The following is a 22,672-nucleotide window of genomic DNA, read 5'->3' on the forward strand; positions in this document are numbered from 1 at the left end:
CCCTGATAATGCCCGAAAAGCTTTCATGCATTTCTGCACCAATGTCCAGCGATTAGTGTGGCCTGGACCAAACCTTAATTCTAGCTATTCTCGCGACAATTTCTCTCTCGTAAATTACACTGTCTTGGGCTTCGATCCGAACTCCGTAACAACAGATTCGGGAAGAAATCGAGCCGCAAAAACTCAACAAAATTTACACGAACATTTTAACAACTGAGTTAAACTCAAACAATCAATACGAAGCCGTCACCTCGATTTACATTACGTTGCTTCCAATCCCGAGCTGCTGCTGCTTCTTCTTCTTTTTTGGTTTTCTGAACATGTCCTTACTATTAGAGGCTCCTTCTAGGTTGCGTAGAGATGCCGGAGTTTGGCTTGTTATGGTTGCTAACTTGCTCACACTTCGGATTTCCTCTAGTCTAGCTACAACCTCGGCCATTGTCGGTCGACTCTTTGGGTCCAAATGAAGGCACTTGAGGATGATTTCCGCAAACTCGTGGGCTTCCTGCGCGGGGAAGTTCCTCTTGAGCTTTCTGTCCATGACACGATGCAACTTCACTTTGTCCTTCAAGTAGGGCTCCGCCCATTGCGCGAGGTTTCCGGTTGTCCCATTGGAAGGTTTCCTTATCGCCCTAGAGCCCGAGAAGATCTCCAGGAGAACAACCCCAAAACTGTAAACATCTGTTTTCAGGGTTAGATGACCTGCCAATTACAACGGAAAAAGAATATGAGCCTCGGCGATATTGTGGAGTCGACAATGGATCAAACTATTTTCTTAAAGCTTGAATAGCTTGACCATATAAGAAATATAACCGATATTACTTACAAGTATAAGAACCCAACGTTATTACAAAAATAAAGAAATCAATCGGGAGAATACCCGTGGCAATATATTCAGGCGCAAAGTATCCTCTCGTGCCCAGAACTCTGGATGAGACATGGGACTGATCGCCTTGAGGTCCATATTTGGCAAGGCCAAAGTCCGATATCTTGGCGTCGAAGTGCTGCAATATCATAGAGGATGACTGACAATGACTATGTGAGCGAGTTGAATAATATTACCAAGTGTATTCGTTCAGCGATGTGTGCTCATTCATTCACAGTTGTAGAGTACGCATGGGCAATAATAGTTCTCAGATATGACAGTGTATTCTCATTCATTCACAGTAGTAGAGTACGCATGGACAACAATAGTGCTCATTCATTCACAGTTGTAGAGTACGCATGGACAACAATAGTGCTCATTCATTCACAGTTGTAGAGTACGATGTGTGCTCATTCATTCACAGCGATGTGTGCTCATTCATTCCTACAATGTAAACAACACTCTACCAAACTATCATCTCTCTGCACTTTTATCGTTTTAGGTGTTGTAAACCTGTAATCTATGCCATCGTATGGTGTTTTTTTTTTCTTTTTTCTTATGAGCTGCAATTGTACCATAAATATAGAGAAAAGAGAAACATACAGAGGTAAGCAAAACGTTAGAGGTTTTAACATCACGATGAATGACTGGCTTGGATTGTGTATGAAGATGATCCAAACCTCTAGCAGCCCCAATCGCGATTTTGATTCTTGTTCTCCAACTTAGGTCCTTGCGTTTTTCTGTTATTCCAGTAAAGCGTGTAGTCAAATTGGATTCTTTAGGTTTGAAATCATGCGCAAAATTGCAAATACATACTGGCCTTATGAAATTTCATTCACCTTCCTCTCATTAATAGAGTCCTCATTGCTTGATCCTTACCTCTTAATAACTGATCTTCTAAGCTCCCCTTAGCCATAAACTCGTATACCACAATTCGGTGCTCGTTGTTGCCGCAATACCCTATGAGCTTCACGATATTTGGGTGGTTCAATTTGCTCAAGAACCTCAGTTCATTCTTCCAGCACAACAATGAGCTGATTAGAATAAGAGAGTGTGTGTGTGTCGAAGCATTTAAATAGTACGAAATAATATTTTTATCTAACAATTTAAGCTTTTAGAATATTCATAGTTGTTATACAAATTCTGTATATATATATATAGAGAGAGAGAGAGAGAGAGAGAGAGAGAGAGAGAGAGAGAGAGAGAGAGAGCATCAATCTTACCAGCCATTCATCTTGACCTTGTGGTCCCTTGTCCTGGAGCCTCTTGACAGCGATTGCCTGACCGTTGTGCGGTTTAGCTGCGTTCATGGTGCGATAGCTGACCCAGCCCTTGTAGACATCTCCGAAACCACCTTCGCCGATGAAGTTGGTGCCACTGAACTTGTTGGTGGCATCCTTCAACACATCATAGCAAAAGCAGTGAAGCCTATATGGATGGAACAGCTCGTCCTTCTTGTTCATCGGGCAGTCATCGTCTCGTTGCCGGCCTCGTGAATAGGCACTCCAATTTCCATCTTTTTCTGTTTCGAAATATGAAATGCAAATCAAGTTCTAGGTGAGATAAAACTGGAATTGCCAAAGCCGGCCAGTCACCAATGGCATGTGTGCATTTCATTTCATGAGAAAGGTGTTTAGTACTCTTTTACAAGCTCTTGAATGCATGAGTGAAACGAAGATTAATGAGGCATGCAAACAATTAGCAAGTAATGAAACTGTCATCAAGAAAAGATATCAACTTGCCTTTGAGGGACCAATGAGAAGAAATGGATGGCTTTCTGTGATCTTGGCGTGGCAAACCATGTCGTTCATTCTCTTTGCTCTTTCCTACACCAAGATGATTAAATTGCAACTTCAATGTTCATGAATAGATAAAGAAGAGATCCAGTAAATATATTGGAAATCGACTTTACAAAAAAAAGACCCTCTTGAGGTTTTGATGAAACTGATGAAGTTCCCCTTTTTTTTTATTCAGGTTTTTCATCTGGACATGAAGTTAGCGGTGTGCACTCTGATTTAACGTAAGAAAGTACGAAAGCAAATCAATATGAGATGAATTTCAGCTAATAAATTTCAACTTTGGAATGGAAATTTGCTTTTAAGATAAAATAGAAGAAGAATGACGGCAAACCAGCGGGAGGCTGAGTGATGTTTATAGTTTGGTTTGGGTCTCGATTCGAGGTTTTGCTGAAACAATCCCCCATGAAAATCTCCTGTTGCTGATTACACTCGTGGATCAAAAGCCAAAACGTGGGACTCGGATGAACTAAAGATCTTGTGAATGAACAGACATTGGGAAGATTGATATACAGAGCTTTGGTGACAGATGACTCGGTGAAACAGACTATGTGGAACTTAGTAGAGCGCACAAAGACATTTGAGTTATGTGTGTTTTGGGCGGCCAAACCAAAGGTTCAAATGAATCCAGGAATCTTGTGGAAGAAGGAATTGATCGAATTAATTTTATGATATGTTCGGAATCATTCGAGGCCACGATGCGGGAATTTCCTCCAAGATTCCAAGAATTTTAATGAGATGTGTATCAAAATGATCAGCTACACTTCTTTTCTGGGTACGTGGCAACAGATGGCTACTTTCTTGTGTTGCTTGTTTACCATATTTAGAAAAAGTACGACAAGAACGACACAATGTTGAGGGAATTGAGAGTTACAAACTAGGAGATTGATTTGTCGTCCGATTGATTCCCCAAAGTCTGGTTCTGTTAAGAGTCCTTCGCAGATGTGTTTCTATTATTCCATCAACTTTAATATAAAATAAAAACAGCTTCGACGAGTAGCGCGTAAGGAGACCAACATGTGTACTTGCAATTGAAATATCGACCAATCATCGAAAAGCTATCGTTCCACATAAATATTCAACAATAGGCCTGTCCTTCTTCAAACTCCACAAGAAAAAATTATCTACTACTTTTTAGGAGGCGAAATAATTTACTCTTAACCATATGCTGATAAGAAATTTGTTTAGTTTCATTCGATTAGTCTAGGCTAATAGTAATTAGCATGGTATTTATATCTAAATTAAACTTCCATTTACTACCCTTTTAATTTTTCTTGGTTCCGTTTCTAGTTTAAGCCCTAGAAGACACGACAATTCAAGGTCACATGAGCGTAGCGAATGAAGCATCTTGTAATTGATGGGATCCTCTAATTCATACATAATTATATCCACATAAGGGTTTGCCAATTATGTTAACTTCTATAAATAAGAAATGAAAGTTCGAGTTTTGCTTCTTCCCCTTCATTAACTGGACTCCGATTCCAAACGGGTGCGGTAAAAATTTCTGGTACGAGCCTTTCCTCTCATTAGTTTAATTTTTCAAATATCTTCTTCTACTCTCATTTTTAGAAGTCATGTAACGAGATATACGACTAAACTTTAGGCAAATTAGAGTCAATGTCTGTACATACGTACTCTAAAATAATAGTGTGCCAGAAGATGAGGAGAATCAATGAAATTAATTTATGGAGGACATAATTCCGCTGCTCGAGCGTACAAAGTAGCGTATGTGAATGATTAAATTGCTTATACCTAAGTTACATCTGAATAAGATTTTAATGTTCGAACCAAGACTTCATTCAATCTTCAATTAGCATATCCCAACAATGATCAATTTGCAGCTCCGTTGAAGTCTACGAAACAAGCCTGTTAGAATGACGAAAACAAAGAGAAGTGAACATATTATAAATGTCGGTTGACCTTTCTCTCACGAAAATAAATTAAGAAAATTGAGCAAATGAATAGATAGAACAGTATCTTAGATTAGCAAGTGATCTGAAGCTGTGGATTCTCCTTTAGCCTTAATTTGAACAGACATAACTGGAATTCGTCCACTGCCTCCGGCGAGCAATTTCCAGTGCAGTACCACCATTTCTCTAATTTTAGTTGGTGAAGATCACCCCGCGACAGTCGAAAGAGAATAAAGATGATTGCTTATCAGCAAACGAACTTTCTTAAATCGTAATGATGAACTCCTATTTGATGGTTCTTGCCTTTGCCAGCTAGGGTTCCGCTGAATCAACTTAAACAGATAGAGTAAAACCAAATATTCAGAGTCCGTATTTCTCTAGCTTCGGTGAATTATTTTCAAGGACTACCCAACGACTTCCATTCGATAGGTAAGGCTAGACTAGCTTGACAAGTTCAGTAAGCTATGATGCTTGTAATTTGAAAAAAGCGTGGAAATGGCGAAACGACGTTAAAATGATAATAAATTTAGGATTTACGGCTCCAGTGAAGGAGATGATTTTGCTGCATGGGCATTCAAGTATCACCATGTAAACCAGATGGGAATTAGATCGTTCCTGCTCCAACCAATTGATCGAGGGCTAGTGCTTCTGAGGGTATCAATGAATTAAGATGAGCTGATTAAACACTTCTCGCAATAGAGTATGTTATACATTTCCAGAGCACCTTACCAACCAGACACAAGCCCTTCATAAACCCTATAAAGGTAATGTGAACAATCAGATGTCACACACCAGGAACATATTCAAAAATTGCAATCACATAATAGCGATCTATGAATCAACGGTTACCTCCCTTGTATTAGCTTTGCCATGACTCGTTAGCATTGACCGAGGCGAAGTTTATTGTCAAGCAACATCAGGAGTTCCCCCAAACACTTCAGTAGGAAATTTATGAATAAGCCGATGAGAGAAACTCTCAGCAAGTTCCCAGTGAAGTGTTCGGGGGAACTCTAGAGGCAACCTGACCTCTTTTTTTTCACTGTTTTTGGTCTTTCAATCATCTGTTGCTTGCTCATCTTAGTGTTTCTTGCCCTACTATTTATAATGGACTCTCCTTCATTCTTTCTTTCCCCTTTACATGAATGCCTTGTCTGCTTCTTGTATCAATGTGCAAGTAGAGTGAAAATGACGACGAAACTTTTCTTCTTCTGCTACTAATAAAAATAACAATAGTAATGATTATAATAACATATTATTGTTGTTGTTGTTGTTATGACAATTATAAATGCTAGATATACTATGATGGGCCTACGAAATTGGTGTACAAGTGATGCGGCAAATTTTGTTGATTGCTTACTTTGCTTACTTATAATCTGTCATGTACCGATCGCGAAGACCGCTTCAGTGCATCTAACACTATTTTAGAAAAAAATGGTTGTAATATTGATGTATGGGCCAGTGATACAACAAAGTTTTGTTGATTGTTGAAGAATATGACACATTTTTTTAAATGCTCATTTACAGTCTATCATACATCGATGGTGGAGACCGGACTTCGAATATCTCGCGTTACTTTTTATAGAGAAAAAAGAAAGTCGCACGAGGGCAAGTGAACATGGACGCAACTGTAGGCTAAGTGGGAGGTTTTGAAGAAGAGAACATATCAGCACGAGATTTAATTGACCATTCATGCCACACCTTTTTGCTTTGGTACGTTTCTCTCTGGTCCTTTCGTTTTCAATAGTTTCCTCGTAGATACGAATCAAACCTCTTACTAGGTTCTAATTAATCCTTGTACTTATGTGCCATTTTGTATGAGAAAACTGAGTTTTCTCGTGCGGTAATCTGTTTGATTATCCGATTCGAAAGCTTGATGCATAAATTGAGGAAAAGATCTATATATATTTCTCGTGAATCCTATTCAAGCCTTTGTATATGACAAAGGTAATAGAGGGTTAGACTTCCATGTGCATGGTGAATAGGCGAGCGAAAGAACATCGATCTCATACCATTTCAATTTATCATGCCTAATAGTTATAACCATCAAGAAGCCTTGGACAGCAAGCCTAACAAACACTTGTAATGATGTCAAGAACTATAGACCACACAGTACAATTTACAATCGAACTCTCATGTAGTAAACCCTAAGATATTATAGCCTGCATGCACCGGGTGCTCATGAGAGAACGAGAAAGCATCTCACGAAAAAGATTGAATAGGATGTGGAGGGATAGAGCTTGGGATATTTTAGAAGAAGAGCGAAGGGGAATTTTCATCCACTCACCCCTAGATTCTCCCATCAACCCAATTCACTAGACCCACAATTCAGACCAGGTTCAGTATCTCTCCCCAATTTATCCTTTTTATGAACCATTCCCTCTGAAAAAAGTCCTTTTCTTTTTTGGGAGAACAGAAATTATATTCATAATCAATCACCCTTCACAAATCTCAAAAACAACCGCCCGCTATAAAAAGATTAGACCATTTCTAGATAAAACTACCAAAAAAATCCTAAACCTATTGTACGGATGCCAATTCAGTCATAAATCTTTAATCTGGCCAATTTAGTCCTAAACTTTTTGGCAATTTGCTAATGTAGTCCTTTTGGCCAATTTTGGCCGAAAATCACTAATGTGGACGTCGGCCTTCTTACGTGGCAAGATATGCGCTAATGTGGACAATTTTTGTGTTTTTAAATTTTTTAGAAAAAGAAAAGGCAAATAGAAAAAATCAGAATTTTTTTTTAAAAAATTGTGAAAGTTGTCATGTTAGCACCATTGTGCCGCATAAGATGGTCAATGCTCCCATATTAGCGATTTCCGGTCAAATTGGCCTAAAAGACTACATTAACAAATTATCAAAAAGTTGAGGACGAAGTTGGCCAAATTAAAATGTTTATGACTAAATTGGCATCCATACAATAGGTTTATGACTTTTTTTGGTAATTATCCCATCATTTCTATGTGCAAAGAATCAATAGATAGTAAGCACATGTATAATCGATGGACTGTCATTTTTGTATATTCCTTTTCACTATCGATGTACCTAATGAACATTAATTTATTTTCGAATCCTTTTCTTTTCCTAACATAAAAAAAAAAGCATTTGTGTTATGGAAACTCTAAAACTTGTCACGAAAGTGCGATTGAGTCCTAAAACTAATAAAAAGTGCAATTTAAGTCCTAAAACTTATCAAATTAGTACAATTGAGTCCTTACGTTAACTCCATCCAACTTGATTAACAGAAAATATTGACGTGATTTTTTTTTAATTATTTTCTCTATTCTACGTGGTGATGACGCGGTAAAATGACATTGTTTTGGCTTAAATATGATTTTTAATATAAATTTTATTTAAATTAAATGTAAAAAATAAGCTAAATTTAAAAAAAGAAAAGAAAAGGGGAGGGAGACAGGTGGTGAGGGCTGCCGCCGCCCCTCCTTCTCTGGCTGGCGAGGGAGGGGAATGACCGGCTAGGGTCGCTGGGACTCGGCCAGGGGTCAAACGCCCTCGCCTGCGGTCGGCGAGAGTGGGGTGGCGTCGGCGAGGGCTGCAGTCCCCATCGCCTGTCTCTCCCCCCCTCCCCCTCCCCCTCCCCCCACTTTTTAAATTTACATTATTTTTTAAAATGAATTCAAATAAATTTATATTAAAAATCAAATTTGGCCCAAAATGACATCATTTTAGCCTTATGTTTAATGATTTAGCCACGTCATCGTCATGTAGGAGAGAGAAAATATTATTAAAACAATAATTTTAGTCAAGTTGGACGGAGTTAACGGAAAGATCGATTGAATTAATATGACAAGTTTTATGCCTTGATTACACTTTTTACAAGTTTTAGGACTTAATTGTACTTGCATGACAAATTTTAGGGTGCACTTATGAAAAAATAAAAAAAGGATGTTATGGGCATATAATTGTAGTTGGATACGTACAAAAAGTCAGCTTCTCTATAATCGAGGAAAGAAAGAGAAAACACACCAATGGATTGACGAAAAATAAAGTGCCGCCAATGTTAATTTCTTCTTTACCCAAGTGGCTTTACTCATCTTTAACTTGAGGATCATAACTACCCAATCTCTTATACTATCTCTTGTGCAATACTTTTTGACGTTATTTTACTAAAAATCTAACGGCATGATCTGATGTTTTACTTTTCTGGACAACTGAAAACAAGATTTTGTGAAATAACATCTTGATAAGACGCTCTCCTTAAGTGCAATTTATTTTGTGAGTTGAATAATTGGACATTTAGTCAATTGCTAACTCTATCTTGTGAACACGTAGTATATCCCAAACCTATCCTTAGCAATTGGGGTCGCCTTTGCTATTACTTTCTTTCTCTGGGGAGGATTTAGAATAGAGTATATGGGCCAAATTCAAATTATGCTAGCCTAACTTAGCTTGAAACGGTTATGCACGAATGACTATGATCAAACTCTTAAAATCGAGACGACAGTTTAAATTCAAACTAAGATGCATTTTTCTTATTTCGATAGGAGAATATCAAGTGAGATTGGATCACTAGCATATTGTGATAAATTTGGAGAATAAAACTTTTATTGCCTTATTTTATGCTGGAAAAAATGAACGAAGTTTAAGCATCACAAAATGTACACGACATGGATTTTCTTTCTTACCTTTTTTTTTCTAGTTCATGATGCTAATATTTTCTAGGGCCCCGCTTCAAGATCTTGATGGAGAGTGTGATAAGTTCAAATATTTTATTATCTTCCCTCTTTCATAGTCATTTTGGGGGATTTGCTTTAAATAAATTAAAAAAAATTATTACTTTTTATGGGCCAACTAAGGGCGGATGTCACATAAAAAACATATATTCAGTGCTAAAATCTGTCCACGTCCTAGCTTTTACCTCCTCGACCATTTTTCTTGATAAAGAAATATAAGTTTGTTTCTATGAAATGGGTTAAAGCCGAATAAAAAATAAATATGTTTTATTTATATCTATTATTCAATTCTTCAGTGGTCAATTCTGTTTAATGCCAATTTAGGTAAGCAAGTTAGTTAATCAATCATTGAATTGGATGGTTTCGTGTCTTCAAAGATACTTATGAATGATGGAAAAGCAAAGATCGGAATCATGTATGGAGGGATATCTCCGGCTTTCAAATGATAAAGAGAAAATTAAAAGCAAATATCAAATTTCATTTTCATATATTAGATACCATCTCCACTTTTGAAACGTGAAATTTTCATCTAAATTTTGTCATTTCTGTATCAGTTTGCATCCTAACACCCTCACTTATTTATATATTTTTTATTTTTATTCCTGAACTGCCCTTAAAAAACAAACCCCAAACCTCCGGCACGGCTTACTTGGGGTTAGTCCAATGCTTCTTAAAAGAGATATCATTTAGTAAATTAAAAATTTGATTGGATGCTTTTTTGAGTCAATCATTTAAAAAGAAATGTTGAAATATCTTACATAACTTGATAATGAAATTTATATACTCTTTATATATATGTGATTTCCCTTCACCTAATAACTGAAACTTTTAGTTGAACTTTCTAACATGGTATTAGAGCCAATTATGCTCTACTTCATTTCGCTTTTGCATCCTCTCCGTTAATCAAATTCCACGTGCGTTCCTAATCTAGCTTACACATGAGATAAATGTTGCAAAATCTCATATCACTTGACTATATAATTTATATGCTTAAGTTTTATATGTAATCTCCCCCACCTATTAGCTTAATTTTTTAGGTTAGAACTTTATAACTAAGAACATAGATTAGGTTCACTGTTAATGGTGAGAGAAATTTTACACAAGCATCATTAATTACACCATTCGGATGTAGAAAAAGTTGGGAAAGTTGAATCTTTTCACGTGCTTGTTAATCGCCAATGAAGAAGGATTATTCATTAGTAATAGATGTTTCGTGAATCGTTAATGAGAAGTCCAACCTGGATCATACTATTTATTCATAAATTTATTATGATTTTCTTAATTGATTAGAAGAATCTTGACTCTAAATTGAATACCGGCTCGTATTCCGTTTTGGCACTTCACAAGAAATAATTATTCATGACTATTTAATCAGAGAATGCAGGCAGAAAGGACACATCCATCTCAATAATTATTACAAAACTCTAAAATCCAATCTATTCCTGTGCAGATTTGACTTGCATGTAATTTATTGGTCAATGGTCTCATATCTCTTCCATTTAACTCTCTCTCTCTCTCTCTCTCTCTCTCTCTCTCTCTCTCTCTCTCACACACACACACACACACACACACACAGGGCATTTTACGTTGGAGTATCGTCGCTCGAAGAGATCTTACCTGCTGAGCAATGTTGCACCTTTAGAGGCAGTTTGGTTAAGCTAAATATTCTATCCGGAGCGATCCTATGGCAAACCTACACGCTCCCTGACAACGGTGGTGAACGGGGGGCTACGCTGGAGCCGCCATATGGGGTAGTAGCCCCGCGATAGACCCCAAGAGGAGACTCGCTTACGTAGCTACGGGCAACCTCTACACAGCCCCGCCCGAGGTGGAAGAATGCCAAGAGAGGCAAAACAATCAGAAGACCCCGCCAACCGAGCCCGACCAATGCATCGGGCCTGATGTGAACTTCAATTCGATTATAGCATTCGAGATGGAGTCGGGAAGGATCAGGTGGGCACGGCAGTTAGGAGGGTACGACGTGTGGTAAACAGCTTGTCTGGTGCCCAACAGTCCCGACTGCCCGACAGGGCCTAACTTGGATGCCGATTTCGGAGAGGCTCCGATGCTGATCACGATCTTCACGAACGGAACTGAGCGTGACATTGCGGTTGCCGTACAAAAGAGCGGGTTCGCTTGGGCTCTGGATCGTGACTCTGGGGATATAGTATGGTTAGAGTAAGTATTTTGTTTTTCACTCTTTTCTATTTAGCAATTGCGAGAAGAAATTTTTTAGCGCTACCAATGAACTAAGTGAAACAATTTAACAAAGAAGTTCACTAATTTTCTTTTCAAATATAATTCTTCTCGACATGACAGCTGGCAGGACCTGGTAGCAGCGGAGGGGGAGGCATATGGGGCGCGGCCACAGACGGCAAAAGGGTCTACACTAACATTGCCAACGGCAATCGAGAGTACTTCACCCTTGCTCCCTCGACCCGAATGACGACGGCAGGTGCATGGGTTGCCCTGGATGCGTGTTCCGGAGAAATACTATGGTCCACGGCTAACCCGAGCAACAAAACCACACCTGCGCCGGTTTCTGTGGCAAACGGGTCGTGTTCGCAGGTTCGGTGGCTCCGGAGGGGCCCGTGTATGCGATGGATGCCAAGACGGGCAAGATCCTGTGGCCATACAATATAGGGGCCACGGTGTATGGTGGGATATCAATAAGTTATGGGTGCATTTATCATGGGAATGGGTATCAGGCACTGTCCCATCCAACTTGGACAGGAGGGACTGATCTTTATGCTTTGTGTGTCAATTAAGAGAGCTAATATTTAGTTTCTTGGGTCACAAACCAGATAGAAATAAGTTGGTTATCACGTTTCATTTCATTCTCGAGCCAAACTGATTCTATCAAGGATCAAGAAATAAAAATGGTTCATTAGAAGTGGACCGCTGCCCATCAGGCCAATTCGTATCACATTGAAATGTCGAAATATTAGTTCCTAGTTATCGTGAAATGCGATGACCGCCTATGAAATTAATTCACCCGGTATTCATGAATTTCTAAGTATGTCAGTTATATATGTACTTGGTTGGTGTTCCTATGGGCATGCACGGCAAAATAAAACAAACCTTTTTACCACAAAGCTAATACATGTGACGGCCCAGGCAGCGGTGCACGGGGAGGAGGGATGGCGGTGCATCTGCGCCTCAGTCCTCGAAAGTGCGTAGGGAAGGAGGGAGCTTCTCTTGTCCCACATCGCCTAAGGGGGAGTCCTGGATTGGTTTTAAAGTTCGGTGTTCTCTATCTATACATACGTGTTTTCTGGGCGAAGCCGAGAGGAACAAAACCGTGAAGGTCTAGTGGGCCTTAAAGCGGACAATATATGTACAGTGACGAATCCCGGAGCATTACAGGTGATATATTAGAGCCGAGTTCCGACCACGTGTGGGGCCACAACGAGAGCACTGTGCCCGTAAGGGGTGGAGAGTGTGATGGCCCAAGCAACGGTGTACAGGGAGGAGGGATGGCGGTGTGTCCGCACCTCAGTCCTCGGATGTGCGCAAGGAAGGGGGAGAGCCTCTCTTGTCCCATATCGCCTAGGGGAGAGTCCTGAATTGGCTTATAAGGTTCGGGATTCTCTATCTGTACATACGCATTTTCTGTACAAAGTCCAAAGGAACAAATCCGTGAGGGCCCAGTGAGGCCCAAAGCGGACAATATGTGTACAATAGCGGGGACCTGGGGCTTTACAATACATACTCAGGCACTTGAAAACTGCATTATTGTGAAGGTATATATCATGTGGCACCAGGAGTTCCCCCAAACACTTCAGTAGGAACTTCACTTGTGTTTTCTTTTTCCTTTTCAAATCCCCATTGAAGTGTTCAGGAGAACTCCAGGGGACACTTGATGAGTGCACGGCCATGTTTGGCCTCGAAAGAATTTGAACCAGCTCCAACGCTTCAATTTCCTTTTGTGTGCTTGGTTATGTGGGCTAAGCAAACATCTTCCTACTGTATTTATATATGAGTTGGAGTTGCTACTTTAGAAGCTTTCAGAATAATCACCAACAAGTGCTTGAAAGCTCAGTCACCCGCACATCGGCCTCGAACCCAGCCTCATCTCTAGTCCAGATGACTCCTCATTGAATAATTATCGTGGGCACGAGGGCGGCAATTTCGGCTTATATGCTTTGACCTTATACCCTCTTTTTTAGCTTTACTTGTGACAACAAAAGCATCATGAACTTTGTTAGAACTTCTAATGGAGCGCCAGTTTGTAATGCTGCTTGTTTGCATCAATTTGTATCAAGAGCTTCTTTCATTGGTGGTTCTGATTTATATTTAAGTTGCCGAAATTGAAGATGTGGTAGCACTAGTGTTGAGTGGTCTTGGGCCTCTCTCATCCCAAAAACTAGCTGAAAGGTTGAGGTTTTCCCTCGCACTTATAAACCGACCACCAACCCATTCTACAACCGATATGGGAAAACCTCATCAATCTCCCCCTCACACATCGGGCCTGGGTCGGAGCCGTAACAACCCATAACTCTCCCGTGTGACTGTTGGGTCATAGACTTGTTGGCAACCTGAGCTCTGATACTAGTGTTGAGGGTCTTGAGTCTCTCTCACTCCAAAAGCTAGCTCAAAGGGTGAGACCTTCCCTCACACTTATAAACCGACCATCAGCCCATTCTATAACCGATGTGTGGAACAACCTCAACAGCTAGCTCTATAGCTTAGTAAACAATATTGTACAGCATAGTTAAGTTTTTTAATTTATCTTTAACACTGCTTATGACGATTGCTAAGGGATCTTCAAATCCATGCTTAACTTTAAAGAATTTTTCAAGTGGGGTGTTCTGTTAGTAACCCTTTTTCTCGGTTTACGTGCGATCTGTTCTGCCTACGAGAGTCCATACTCACCACATGAAGGCGGACATCAAAGGCAGCAAAATGTATACGAGCAGCACTTACACACGGATACAAGGCTGAATTTATGAGCCGAATGCATTTGAGCTATTAAATCAAGTTGATCACACTTGAAGCCTGCCAAATCTAAGAGCTAAAGGGTATAATGCTACATAAGCACATGAGCCCCTGTGCAACTAATATATATTTTCTTACTATACTTGGAAGCTGAGGAAAAAAAGTTCAAATCATGCCCTTCCATATAGACACAAGTTACTTATTGATAAAAAGTTCGTAGATTCAAATTGATATGTACTTCTTTAGACTTTCAAATTATCTGTAGCAATGCCAGCTTTATGAAGTGCATCAGAATAATCAAGGTTAAAATCAATATTTGCACGGGCATTGAAATTATTGCACAATCCACAAGTGCCTCTATGCTGATTTTTGTACTGTTAGCAACCAAGAAAAATAAGAACTGAAGAAGACGGGTCGTTTTGAGAAGAGAGAAGAGAGAGAGAGAAACAAAAGGAGAGAAAGCATAAAGGGCTGGTAGTGGTTGATGTTCACATCTCTGATACAGTAAAAATGCAGAAGATGGCTGTGCTTTGCAAGCACCAAAAAGAAACCCAGAAAGGAGAGACACACTGGTTGAAGATGCTTACTGCATTCGTCCATACTATTGAAATTAACAACTTAGCCGTTTTATAGGCTGTACATCAACAAAAGAGATCCCAACAAAAATAACTACTTTGATTCAAAATGGTGAACGTGTGCAGCAACATGCTGCCAACGAAGTCCTGAAAACTATGATCCACTAAGTAACAGAAACACACGACTAGCTATTAATTGAAAAACATAAAAAACAACTTTGACTCTTTCTAACATGCCCTCCCTTAAACTGATACTACAAGTGATCAGTTTAAATGTGTAGAAATAAATCTGAGGCATCCATCGAACAAACTCCAAGGAGCTTCCTTAATTTCTGAAATGTGGCCATTTTAAGAGGTTTTGTGAACAAATCAGCAACTTGATCTTCACTTCTGCAGAAAACAAGATCAATCACACCATCTTTTGTAAGATCCCTCAAGAAATGATACTTCACATCTATATGCTTGCTTCTCCCATGTAGAACTGGATTCTTTGACAATTTGATGGCTGAATTGTTGTCACAGAAAATTGTCGTTGCTTCTTCTAATTTAAACCGAAGTTCTCCAAGAATCTTCCTTAACCAAATAGCTTGACAAGCACTCGAGGTGGCAGCCACAAACTCAGCCTCAGTGGTCGAAAGAGTAACAATTGGTTGCTTCTTTGAACACCATGAGACAGCCCCTGAACCAAGCATAAACACATAACCAGAAGTGCTTTTTCGGTCATCCATATCACCAGCGTAATCACTATCAGTAAAACCAAGCAAATCTGATCTTTCTCCTTTGTTGTAAAATAACCCAAGAGATGATGTCCCTTTCAAATAGCGTAAAATACGCTTTGTAGCCTGAAGGTGTTTTTCGGTGGGACTCTCCATGTATCTACTGATGAGACTAACACCATACATGATGTCAGGCCTTGTTGCTGTTAAGTACATGAGACTTCCCACAATTTGCTTGTACATAGTGCTATTCACTTTCCTTCCACCAGGATCCTTGGTGAGCTTTAATCCAACCTCTATCGGTGTGGCAACTGAATTGCAATCCTTCAACTGAAACTTCTCTAAAATCTCCTGCACATATTTCTTTTGGCAAACAAATGTACCAGCTGCAGATTGATTAACTTCAATGCCTAAGAAATAGTGCATTAACCCAAGATCTGTCATCTCAAATTCATGCATCATGGATTGCTTAAATGTCTCCATCATGACACCATCATTCCCTGTGTAGATGAGATCATCTACATACAAGCATACAAGAAGTAGTTTCCCACCATGATCAACCTTAATAAACAAAGTATGTTCATAAGGACACTTCGTAAAGCTTTCCTTCAAAAAATAAGCTTCAATCCTACTGTACCAAGCTCGAGGAGCTTGCTTTAATCCATATAAAGCCTTCTTTAATTTGTATACTTTATTCTCACAACCAGGCTTCACATATCCAGGAGGTTGGTCAATGAATACCTGTTCTTGGACACATATCCAGGAGGTTGGTCAATTAATACCTGTTCTTGGAGATCACCATGTAAAAAGGCAGACTTGACATCTAACTGATGGATAGACCACGATCTCTGAGCTGCTAGCGCAATCATCAATCGAATTGTGTCAAGTCTCGCAACTGGCCCGAACACCTCTTTGTAATCCACTCCGAATTCTTGCCTATAGCCTTTTGCCACCAAACGCGCCTTGTATTTGTCAATGCCACCATCCTTGTTCAGCTTTGTCTTGAAGACCCACTTGACACCAATAGTCTTGTGGCCTTTGGGAAGATTTGTTAAGTCCCAAGTATTGTTTTTCTCAATTGCTTTAATTTCAGCATCCATTGCATCTCTCCACTTTTGATGTTTTACTGCTTCATCAAAAGTAGTTGGATCACTATCTGCAAACAAAGCAAAGTGAGTTAACGGATCTTCACCTTGGTCAACTCCAGACACCTCATAATCTCTCATCCATGCTGGCCTTTGTCGGTGACGTTGGGGGCGTTCATCATGTGTTGCAGCAATATCTGAATTGGGTTGCTGCTCCTCCGTTTCAATAGGGTCAGAACTGTTGCGAGCTGAGACCAAATTGTGTTGTTGGTCTTCCTCGCCAATCTCTTCAAAATCAGCTACAATTGGTGCAGCCCCTTCAGCTTGATCATTCCAAAGCCAAAAATTTTCTTCTTCAAATATTACATCACGGCTGATTATAATCTTCTTGGTCATAGGATCATAGAGTTTGTAAGCTTTTGTTTGATCACTTACACCAAGAAAGATGCATTTTACTCCTTTATCATCAAGCTTTTTCCTTTTTTTATCTGGAACGCGGGCATATGTTATACACCCGAAAATTTTGAAGTAATCAACCGTCGGCCTTCGTCCATTCCAAGCTTCTTCAGGAGTCATATTTAGAACAGCAAGTGTGGGACTTCTGTTCAAGAGATGGACACTCCAATTTACAGCCTCTGGCCAAAACTTCTTCGGAATTCCACTACTTCGCAATAGACTTCGCACCATGTTGAGGATGGTTCGATTCTTCCTCTCACATACACCATTTTGTTGTGGTGTATAGGCTGCAGTAAGTTGCCTACGAATTCCATGCTTCGTACAAAAATCATCAAACTCAAGAGACTTGTACTCTCCTCCACGATCAGTTCGAAGAACTTTGATTGGATTGCCGCTTTCTTTTTCGACAAGACTCTTGAAATTCTTAAATGCTTCAAAAGCTTCAGATTTTTCATGCAAGAAATACACCCACACCTTTCAACTAAAATCATCAATGAATGTGATCAGATATCATTTACCTCCATTAGAAACCGGTGAAATTGGACCACAAAGATCTGAATGAACCAGCTCAAGCTGCTTTTTTGCCCTCCGCGCCTTGCCTTGTGGAAACTGAGCTCGATGTTGTTTACTGACAACACAATCCTCGCAAACTTCTGATGGGATTTTGATAGCAGGGAGTCCCTCCACCATTTGCTTTTGGTATAGTGTCCGCAAACCACCAAAATTAAGATGCCCATATCTAAAATGCCATATCCATGCTTCCTCTTTTAATTTTGCCACGTAACAAGCATGATCAGAATCATGAAGGTAAAGAGGAAACATTCTATTTGATGTCATATCAACTTGAACAAGCAAGTTCTGCTGCTGATCATAAATCTTGCAAACTCCACCTCTAAATACAATTTCATACCCCTTCTCAAGTAATTGGCCAGCACTCATGAGGTTTGTTTTCAATTCAGGAATATAGAAAACATCATTAATGGTCTGCATTTTCCCTCTTGAAGAAATTTGAACAGTACCTTTTCCCATGACTGAAATGGCAGAATCATCTCCAAGCTTCACTTTTGTGCGGTGGGTTTCATCGATAGAAGAAAATGCCTCCTTGTTGCCACACATATGATTACTACAACCAGTGTCAAGGTACCATAAATTTGGTGAAGACATTTCTTTCTCTTGACATGCCATTAGGAGCTTCTCTCCTTCTTCTTCATTTGCTGCAGCAAAATTTGTTGCTTCCACATGTCGACTAAGATTGGTTCGACATTCGGACTTGTAGTGTCCATATTTGTGGCATCTAAAGCATTCAACTTTAGATTTATCTGTTGGTTTTGGCTTGAAACCACCTGAATACCAACCTCGACCTCCACTTCGTGCATCATTAGAAGAAGAGCCTACAATTCTTGGATTGATGGTGCTGTTGCGTTGGTGGAATCCTCTTCCTCTCCCTCTACCATTATTCATTCTTGTTGCTGAAGAATGACGGAAATTAGTAGAGGTCTTCAAGGCTTGTTCTTCCGTATCTTGGTGTTGGAGCTTCTGTTCATGAACCAATAAAGAACCTTGCAGTTCATCAATTGAAAGTTCTTCAATATCCTTAGCTTCTTCTATGGCGCAGACAACAAAATTGAATTTTGGCGTCAAGGATCGAAGAATTTGTTCAACAATGGTGACATCCTCCGTCTTGTCACCGTGGATTCGCATCTTATTAACGATTGCCATCGTTCTTGAGAAATAATCTGTGACCGACTCCCCTGATTTCATTCGTAGCGTTTCGAACTCCGTACGAAGAGCTTGCAGTTGTTGTCTCTTTGCTCTTGCAGAGCCTTGATACTTCTTTTTCATAGAATCCCATATTTGCTTGGAAGTATCCTTGCAAAGGATTGTCTCCAAGACAGATCTGTCAATGGCTTGAAAGAGATAGTTCTTGGCTTGAAGATCTTTCAACCTAATTGCTTCTAGAGCCGTCCGCTGTGCTGCTGTCAACGTGGCTCCTTCTTCCGGTTCAGGAATTCCAGAAGAAACAACTTCCCAAAATTCTTTGGACCTTAGAAAATTTTCCATCAACATGCTCCAATGGTCATAATGACCATCAAAGCGAGGGATTGCCGGTTGGACAAAATTGGAATCTGTGGCCATGATTGCTGCTGCAAACAAAGTGTCAAGAAAAAAAACTTTGCGGCAAGACTCTCTTTCCTCACGTGTTTAACTCTCAACACTCAACCCTCACTTTCTTTTTTGCTAACCTGGCTCTGATACCACTGATACAGTAAAAATGCAGAAGATGGATGTGCTTTGCAAGCACCAAAAAGAAACCCAGAAAGGAGAGACACACTGGTTGAAGATGCTTACTGCATTCGTCCATACTATTGAAATTAACAACTTAGCCGTTTTATAGGTTGTACATCAACAGAAGAGATCCCAACAAAAATAACAACTACTTTGATTCAAAATGGTGAACGTGTGCAACAACATGCTGCCAACTAAGTCCTGAAAACTAGGACCCACTAAGTAACAGAAACACACGACTAGCTATTAATTGAAAAACATAAAAAACAACTTTGACTCTTTCTAACAATCTCACACCAGGATGCATATTCTTCTCCGGTCACCTTCCCATTGAATTTGACCAGGTTCGTTATGCTTTGGCATTGATCACTTCATGGATGTTTGTCTGGTTCTCTCAGATTTTTACCCTCTGTGAGGTCCACATTTTCTTTGCAAAGGCCTCGTAGTATTCCTGTCCCTTGGAGATACTTGGAGTTCCTCTGATCACTTCCACTGCGGTTAGAAAGGCCCCCCTCTCCCTTTTGCAATGCTTTGTACACGTTCCAATACAAGATTTCCACTTAATAGTTTATGGCAAAAACTTACTGGGTCTTACGAAACAAGCAAATTCTTCCATTTTGACATTACATTTCCGAAATGGTTCGGAATTAGATTATTTTCTTATTTAGTTCATTATGTTGGACAAGTGTCAAATTCCGAGTGGAGGGTGCCTCTAAAATTGAATGGTTGGGCCCACCATTTATTAGCCTAATATACATATATTGGTAGGATGTGAGACCTGTTCTCTCATTTGTATATTTGTTATGTGATTCAATTCCTTTGAAGATTGGAGAGTGAACTAGGTTACACTTACTTCCTCTTGCAAGATAGGAGTAATCTCCTCCACACTGTAAGAAAAATTAAGAGAAATGCTGGAGATGTGTGCAAAAATTGTTCATGGTAGTGCGCCGCCAAATGGGTATATAAAAATTTATGAGGCATTTTCACCGTATGTTGTTTATTATGATTATGCGGCATGATTATATCCATCTTTTTCTGAACTTTTTGTACTCCTAGGCAAGCATACCCAAAAAAAAATGGAAGATGTTTCTATCCATGAAATCTTAAGATCCCTCACCTTGAGTAAGTCATATGAACTCACTGTTAGCCAAAATAGATGCACCAATTTGTGATGTACGTACTTAGGAAGTAGGAATAGTCTGTTTGGAGTTAATTTTACATTTTTCTTTTGACTTTTTTCAATCTTTATAACGGACGCACTCTGGCTCTTTTTTCAAATTTAAAGTACTTGAAACCTTTAAAAATAGTCTTATACTGATACGTACATTTACCTATAAATCTTTCATGGCTTTTCAAATTTATTTAATATTTTAAACTTTAATAGTGAAGTGAAAGAATTAAATCTTAACCTGTCAGAAATCCTGACAAACAAAGTGGTAAGTTTGACTTCTTGATATTCAGATATATGGACGTGGTAGGTCAATGCGACATTGGGCGTTGGTCATGCCTGAGACGAATTTTCTTAGGATGGTGGATGTACAATTGCTCCAATGTTCATTCAAACAGTTATGAATGGCAAGATCCCCCACTTGAGCAAGTTTAGTTATTGAATAAGCTGCCTTGTTCATGCCTTGCTTTCGTGAACACAAATAAGAGAGACACGTCGAATAATGTGACAAAAAGAGAGAGAGGTGTGATATCTACGTCCTGTGCGCACAAGCGAGCTTTGCATGGTTAGGGTTTTCTTGACCACATTCCTCTAGGGAAACTTTTATTGGCTCAACAGAGATTGAGTTTAACGTTGAAGATACATAAATGCTCTACGTATGTCGACAAAGAAATGATTCAAACTTAATGAAACGGAGAGCTCTTTACATGTGAGAGAGTGATACAGAGGAACACACATTTACAAGTTATAAATCATATGTAGGATTTGTCGAATCCACCCAAAGGAAAAGGAAATTAGGTTCTTCAATATCGATGGCTCATCTACATATTCAGAAAACTTGCTGTATCTTCTTCATCTTTGTGATCGCCACCATTTGTGTATTAGACAGCACCGTCGCCGTGGTAATAAAGCTCCAACCCGTCATCATGTATCTTTGTCTGTAGGCACGCAGAAGCGCGAACTTTTCATATTTTTTCACTGCTTCTGTTTATGAGATAAAGTAGTGGCTAAACCATGGAAGCGATTTGAGCAACGCCAGAAATGCTGGAGAAGAGGTATTGATCAGCCTGTTGACTGTCTGGGGTTTACCGTTGAGATGGAAGTTCTTCGCCGGAAAGGATATATCCGCCACCCTGGCCATAGCCAACAGCGTTGTCTATTTTTACGCGTTCACCAGCGATTTGATATGGCAGCAAAAGCTAAGCGAGTTGACGGGGCTTAGGGCCACGTAGACTATAGTAAATGTAACCGTCTTGAGGTCAACCCCGATAATAGCCAGACGCCTCCTGATCGTTGCAATTTATCGACCTGCAGTCGTTATCGCCGGGAGCCAATCAAACAGGAGGCTAATTTGATAATGTCAGATTGATCCACGACCTCTATCGGTGATAACAACCTCTGCAACAGCTTATAAGAGGTGGATGCAGATACTAATGAGAAAATAGTAACCTGTACCGAGAAAAATACAAACAATCTACACAATAGAAGAAATAGTGACTCATTTTGAACCCGATGATTGTCATCTCCGTTTATTTTTACTGGGCATTCTATGCCGGAGTATCGTCAATCAAAGTGACCTTACCTCTCCGGAGCAATGTTGCACTTTCCGAGGCAGCTTGGCGAAGCTCAATAATAGGTCAGGAGCAATGGCAGTAAACGTGGCGGCTACTGGAAGCAGCCCTCGATTGATCCGAGAAGGAGGCTCGTATACATAGGTACTAGAAACCTCTACACAGTTCCTCCAAAGGTCGCACAATGCCAAGAGAAGCAAAAGAACCAAACTAAAAAGCCAAATCAATCTGACCTGTGCATAGGGCCGGATGTGAACTTTGATTCGATCATTGCATTCGAAATCAAATTGGGGAGAATCAGATGGGTAGGACAACTCGGGGGATATGACGTGTATTACTTTGCTTGCCTGGTGCATGATAATCCCAACTGTCCTCCCGAGCCGAAATAGGATGCGGACTTCCCGTGTTACTCAGTGTATCAGCGAATGGCACCAGGCGAGACATCATAGCTGCCGTGCAAATGAGTGGCTTGGCTCGAGCTATAGACCGAGACACCGGGAACATAGTATGGTTCAAAGTACGGACGCATTGTTACTCCTGTGAAACATTAATTTTGCTGCATGCTGCGCATTCTAGTATGACCATGTAAACTATATCGATCCACGAATAAATGGG

The 22,672-nt window shown here is 39.8% G+C and overlaps 1 protein-coding gene, 1 long non-coding RNA gene and 2 pseudogenes across 2 annotated transcripts; 2 read left to right on the forward strand and 2 right to left on the reverse strand.

The window, feature by feature from the left end:
- Positions 1–217: 217 nt before the first annotated feature.
- On the reverse strand, positions 218–2,328 carry LOC115669857 (probable serine/threonine-protein kinase PBL3). The gene is made up of 5 exons (XM_056308107.1): positions 2,089–2,328; positions 1,734–1,880; positions 1,469–1,594; positions 881–1,004; positions 218–702 (listed from the first exon to the last, which is right to left on the reverse strand). The coding sequence occupies exons 1-5, from the start codon at positions 2,326–2,328 to the stop codon at positions 257–259; spliced, it is 1,083 nt and encodes a 360-aa protein (XP_056164082.1). The 3' UTR covers positions 218–256.
- A 2,208-nt stretch (positions 2,329–4,536) lies between these two features.
- LOC130137452 (uncharacterized) lies at positions 4,537–5,628 on the reverse strand. Its single transcript, XR_008815885.1, has 2 exons — positions 5,421–5,628; positions 4,537–5,327 (listed from the first exon to the last, which is right to left on the reverse strand). It is a non-coding gene; the product is annotated as an uncharacterized LOC130137452 (long non-coding RNA).
- Positions 5,629–9,652: 4,024 nt separating this feature from the next.
- On the forward strand, positions 9,653–12,030 carry LOC115669847 (uncharacterized; annotated as a pseudogene).
- Positions 12,031–21,998: 9,968 nt separating this feature from the next.
- LOC115669805 (uncharacterized) lies at positions 21,999–22,646 on the forward strand (annotated as a pseudogene).
- Positions 22,647–22,672: the final 26 nt, after the last annotated feature.

Source organism: Syzygium oleosum, unplaced genomic scaffold, assembly GCF_021117445.2.
Source record: "Syzygium oleosum isolate NSW1041296 unplaced genomic scaffold, Sole_v2.1 Sole_v2.02, whole genome shotgun sequence".
Lineage (NCBI taxonomy): Eukaryota > Viridiplantae > Streptophyta > Magnoliopsida > Myrtales > Myrtaceae > Syzygium > Syzygium oleosum.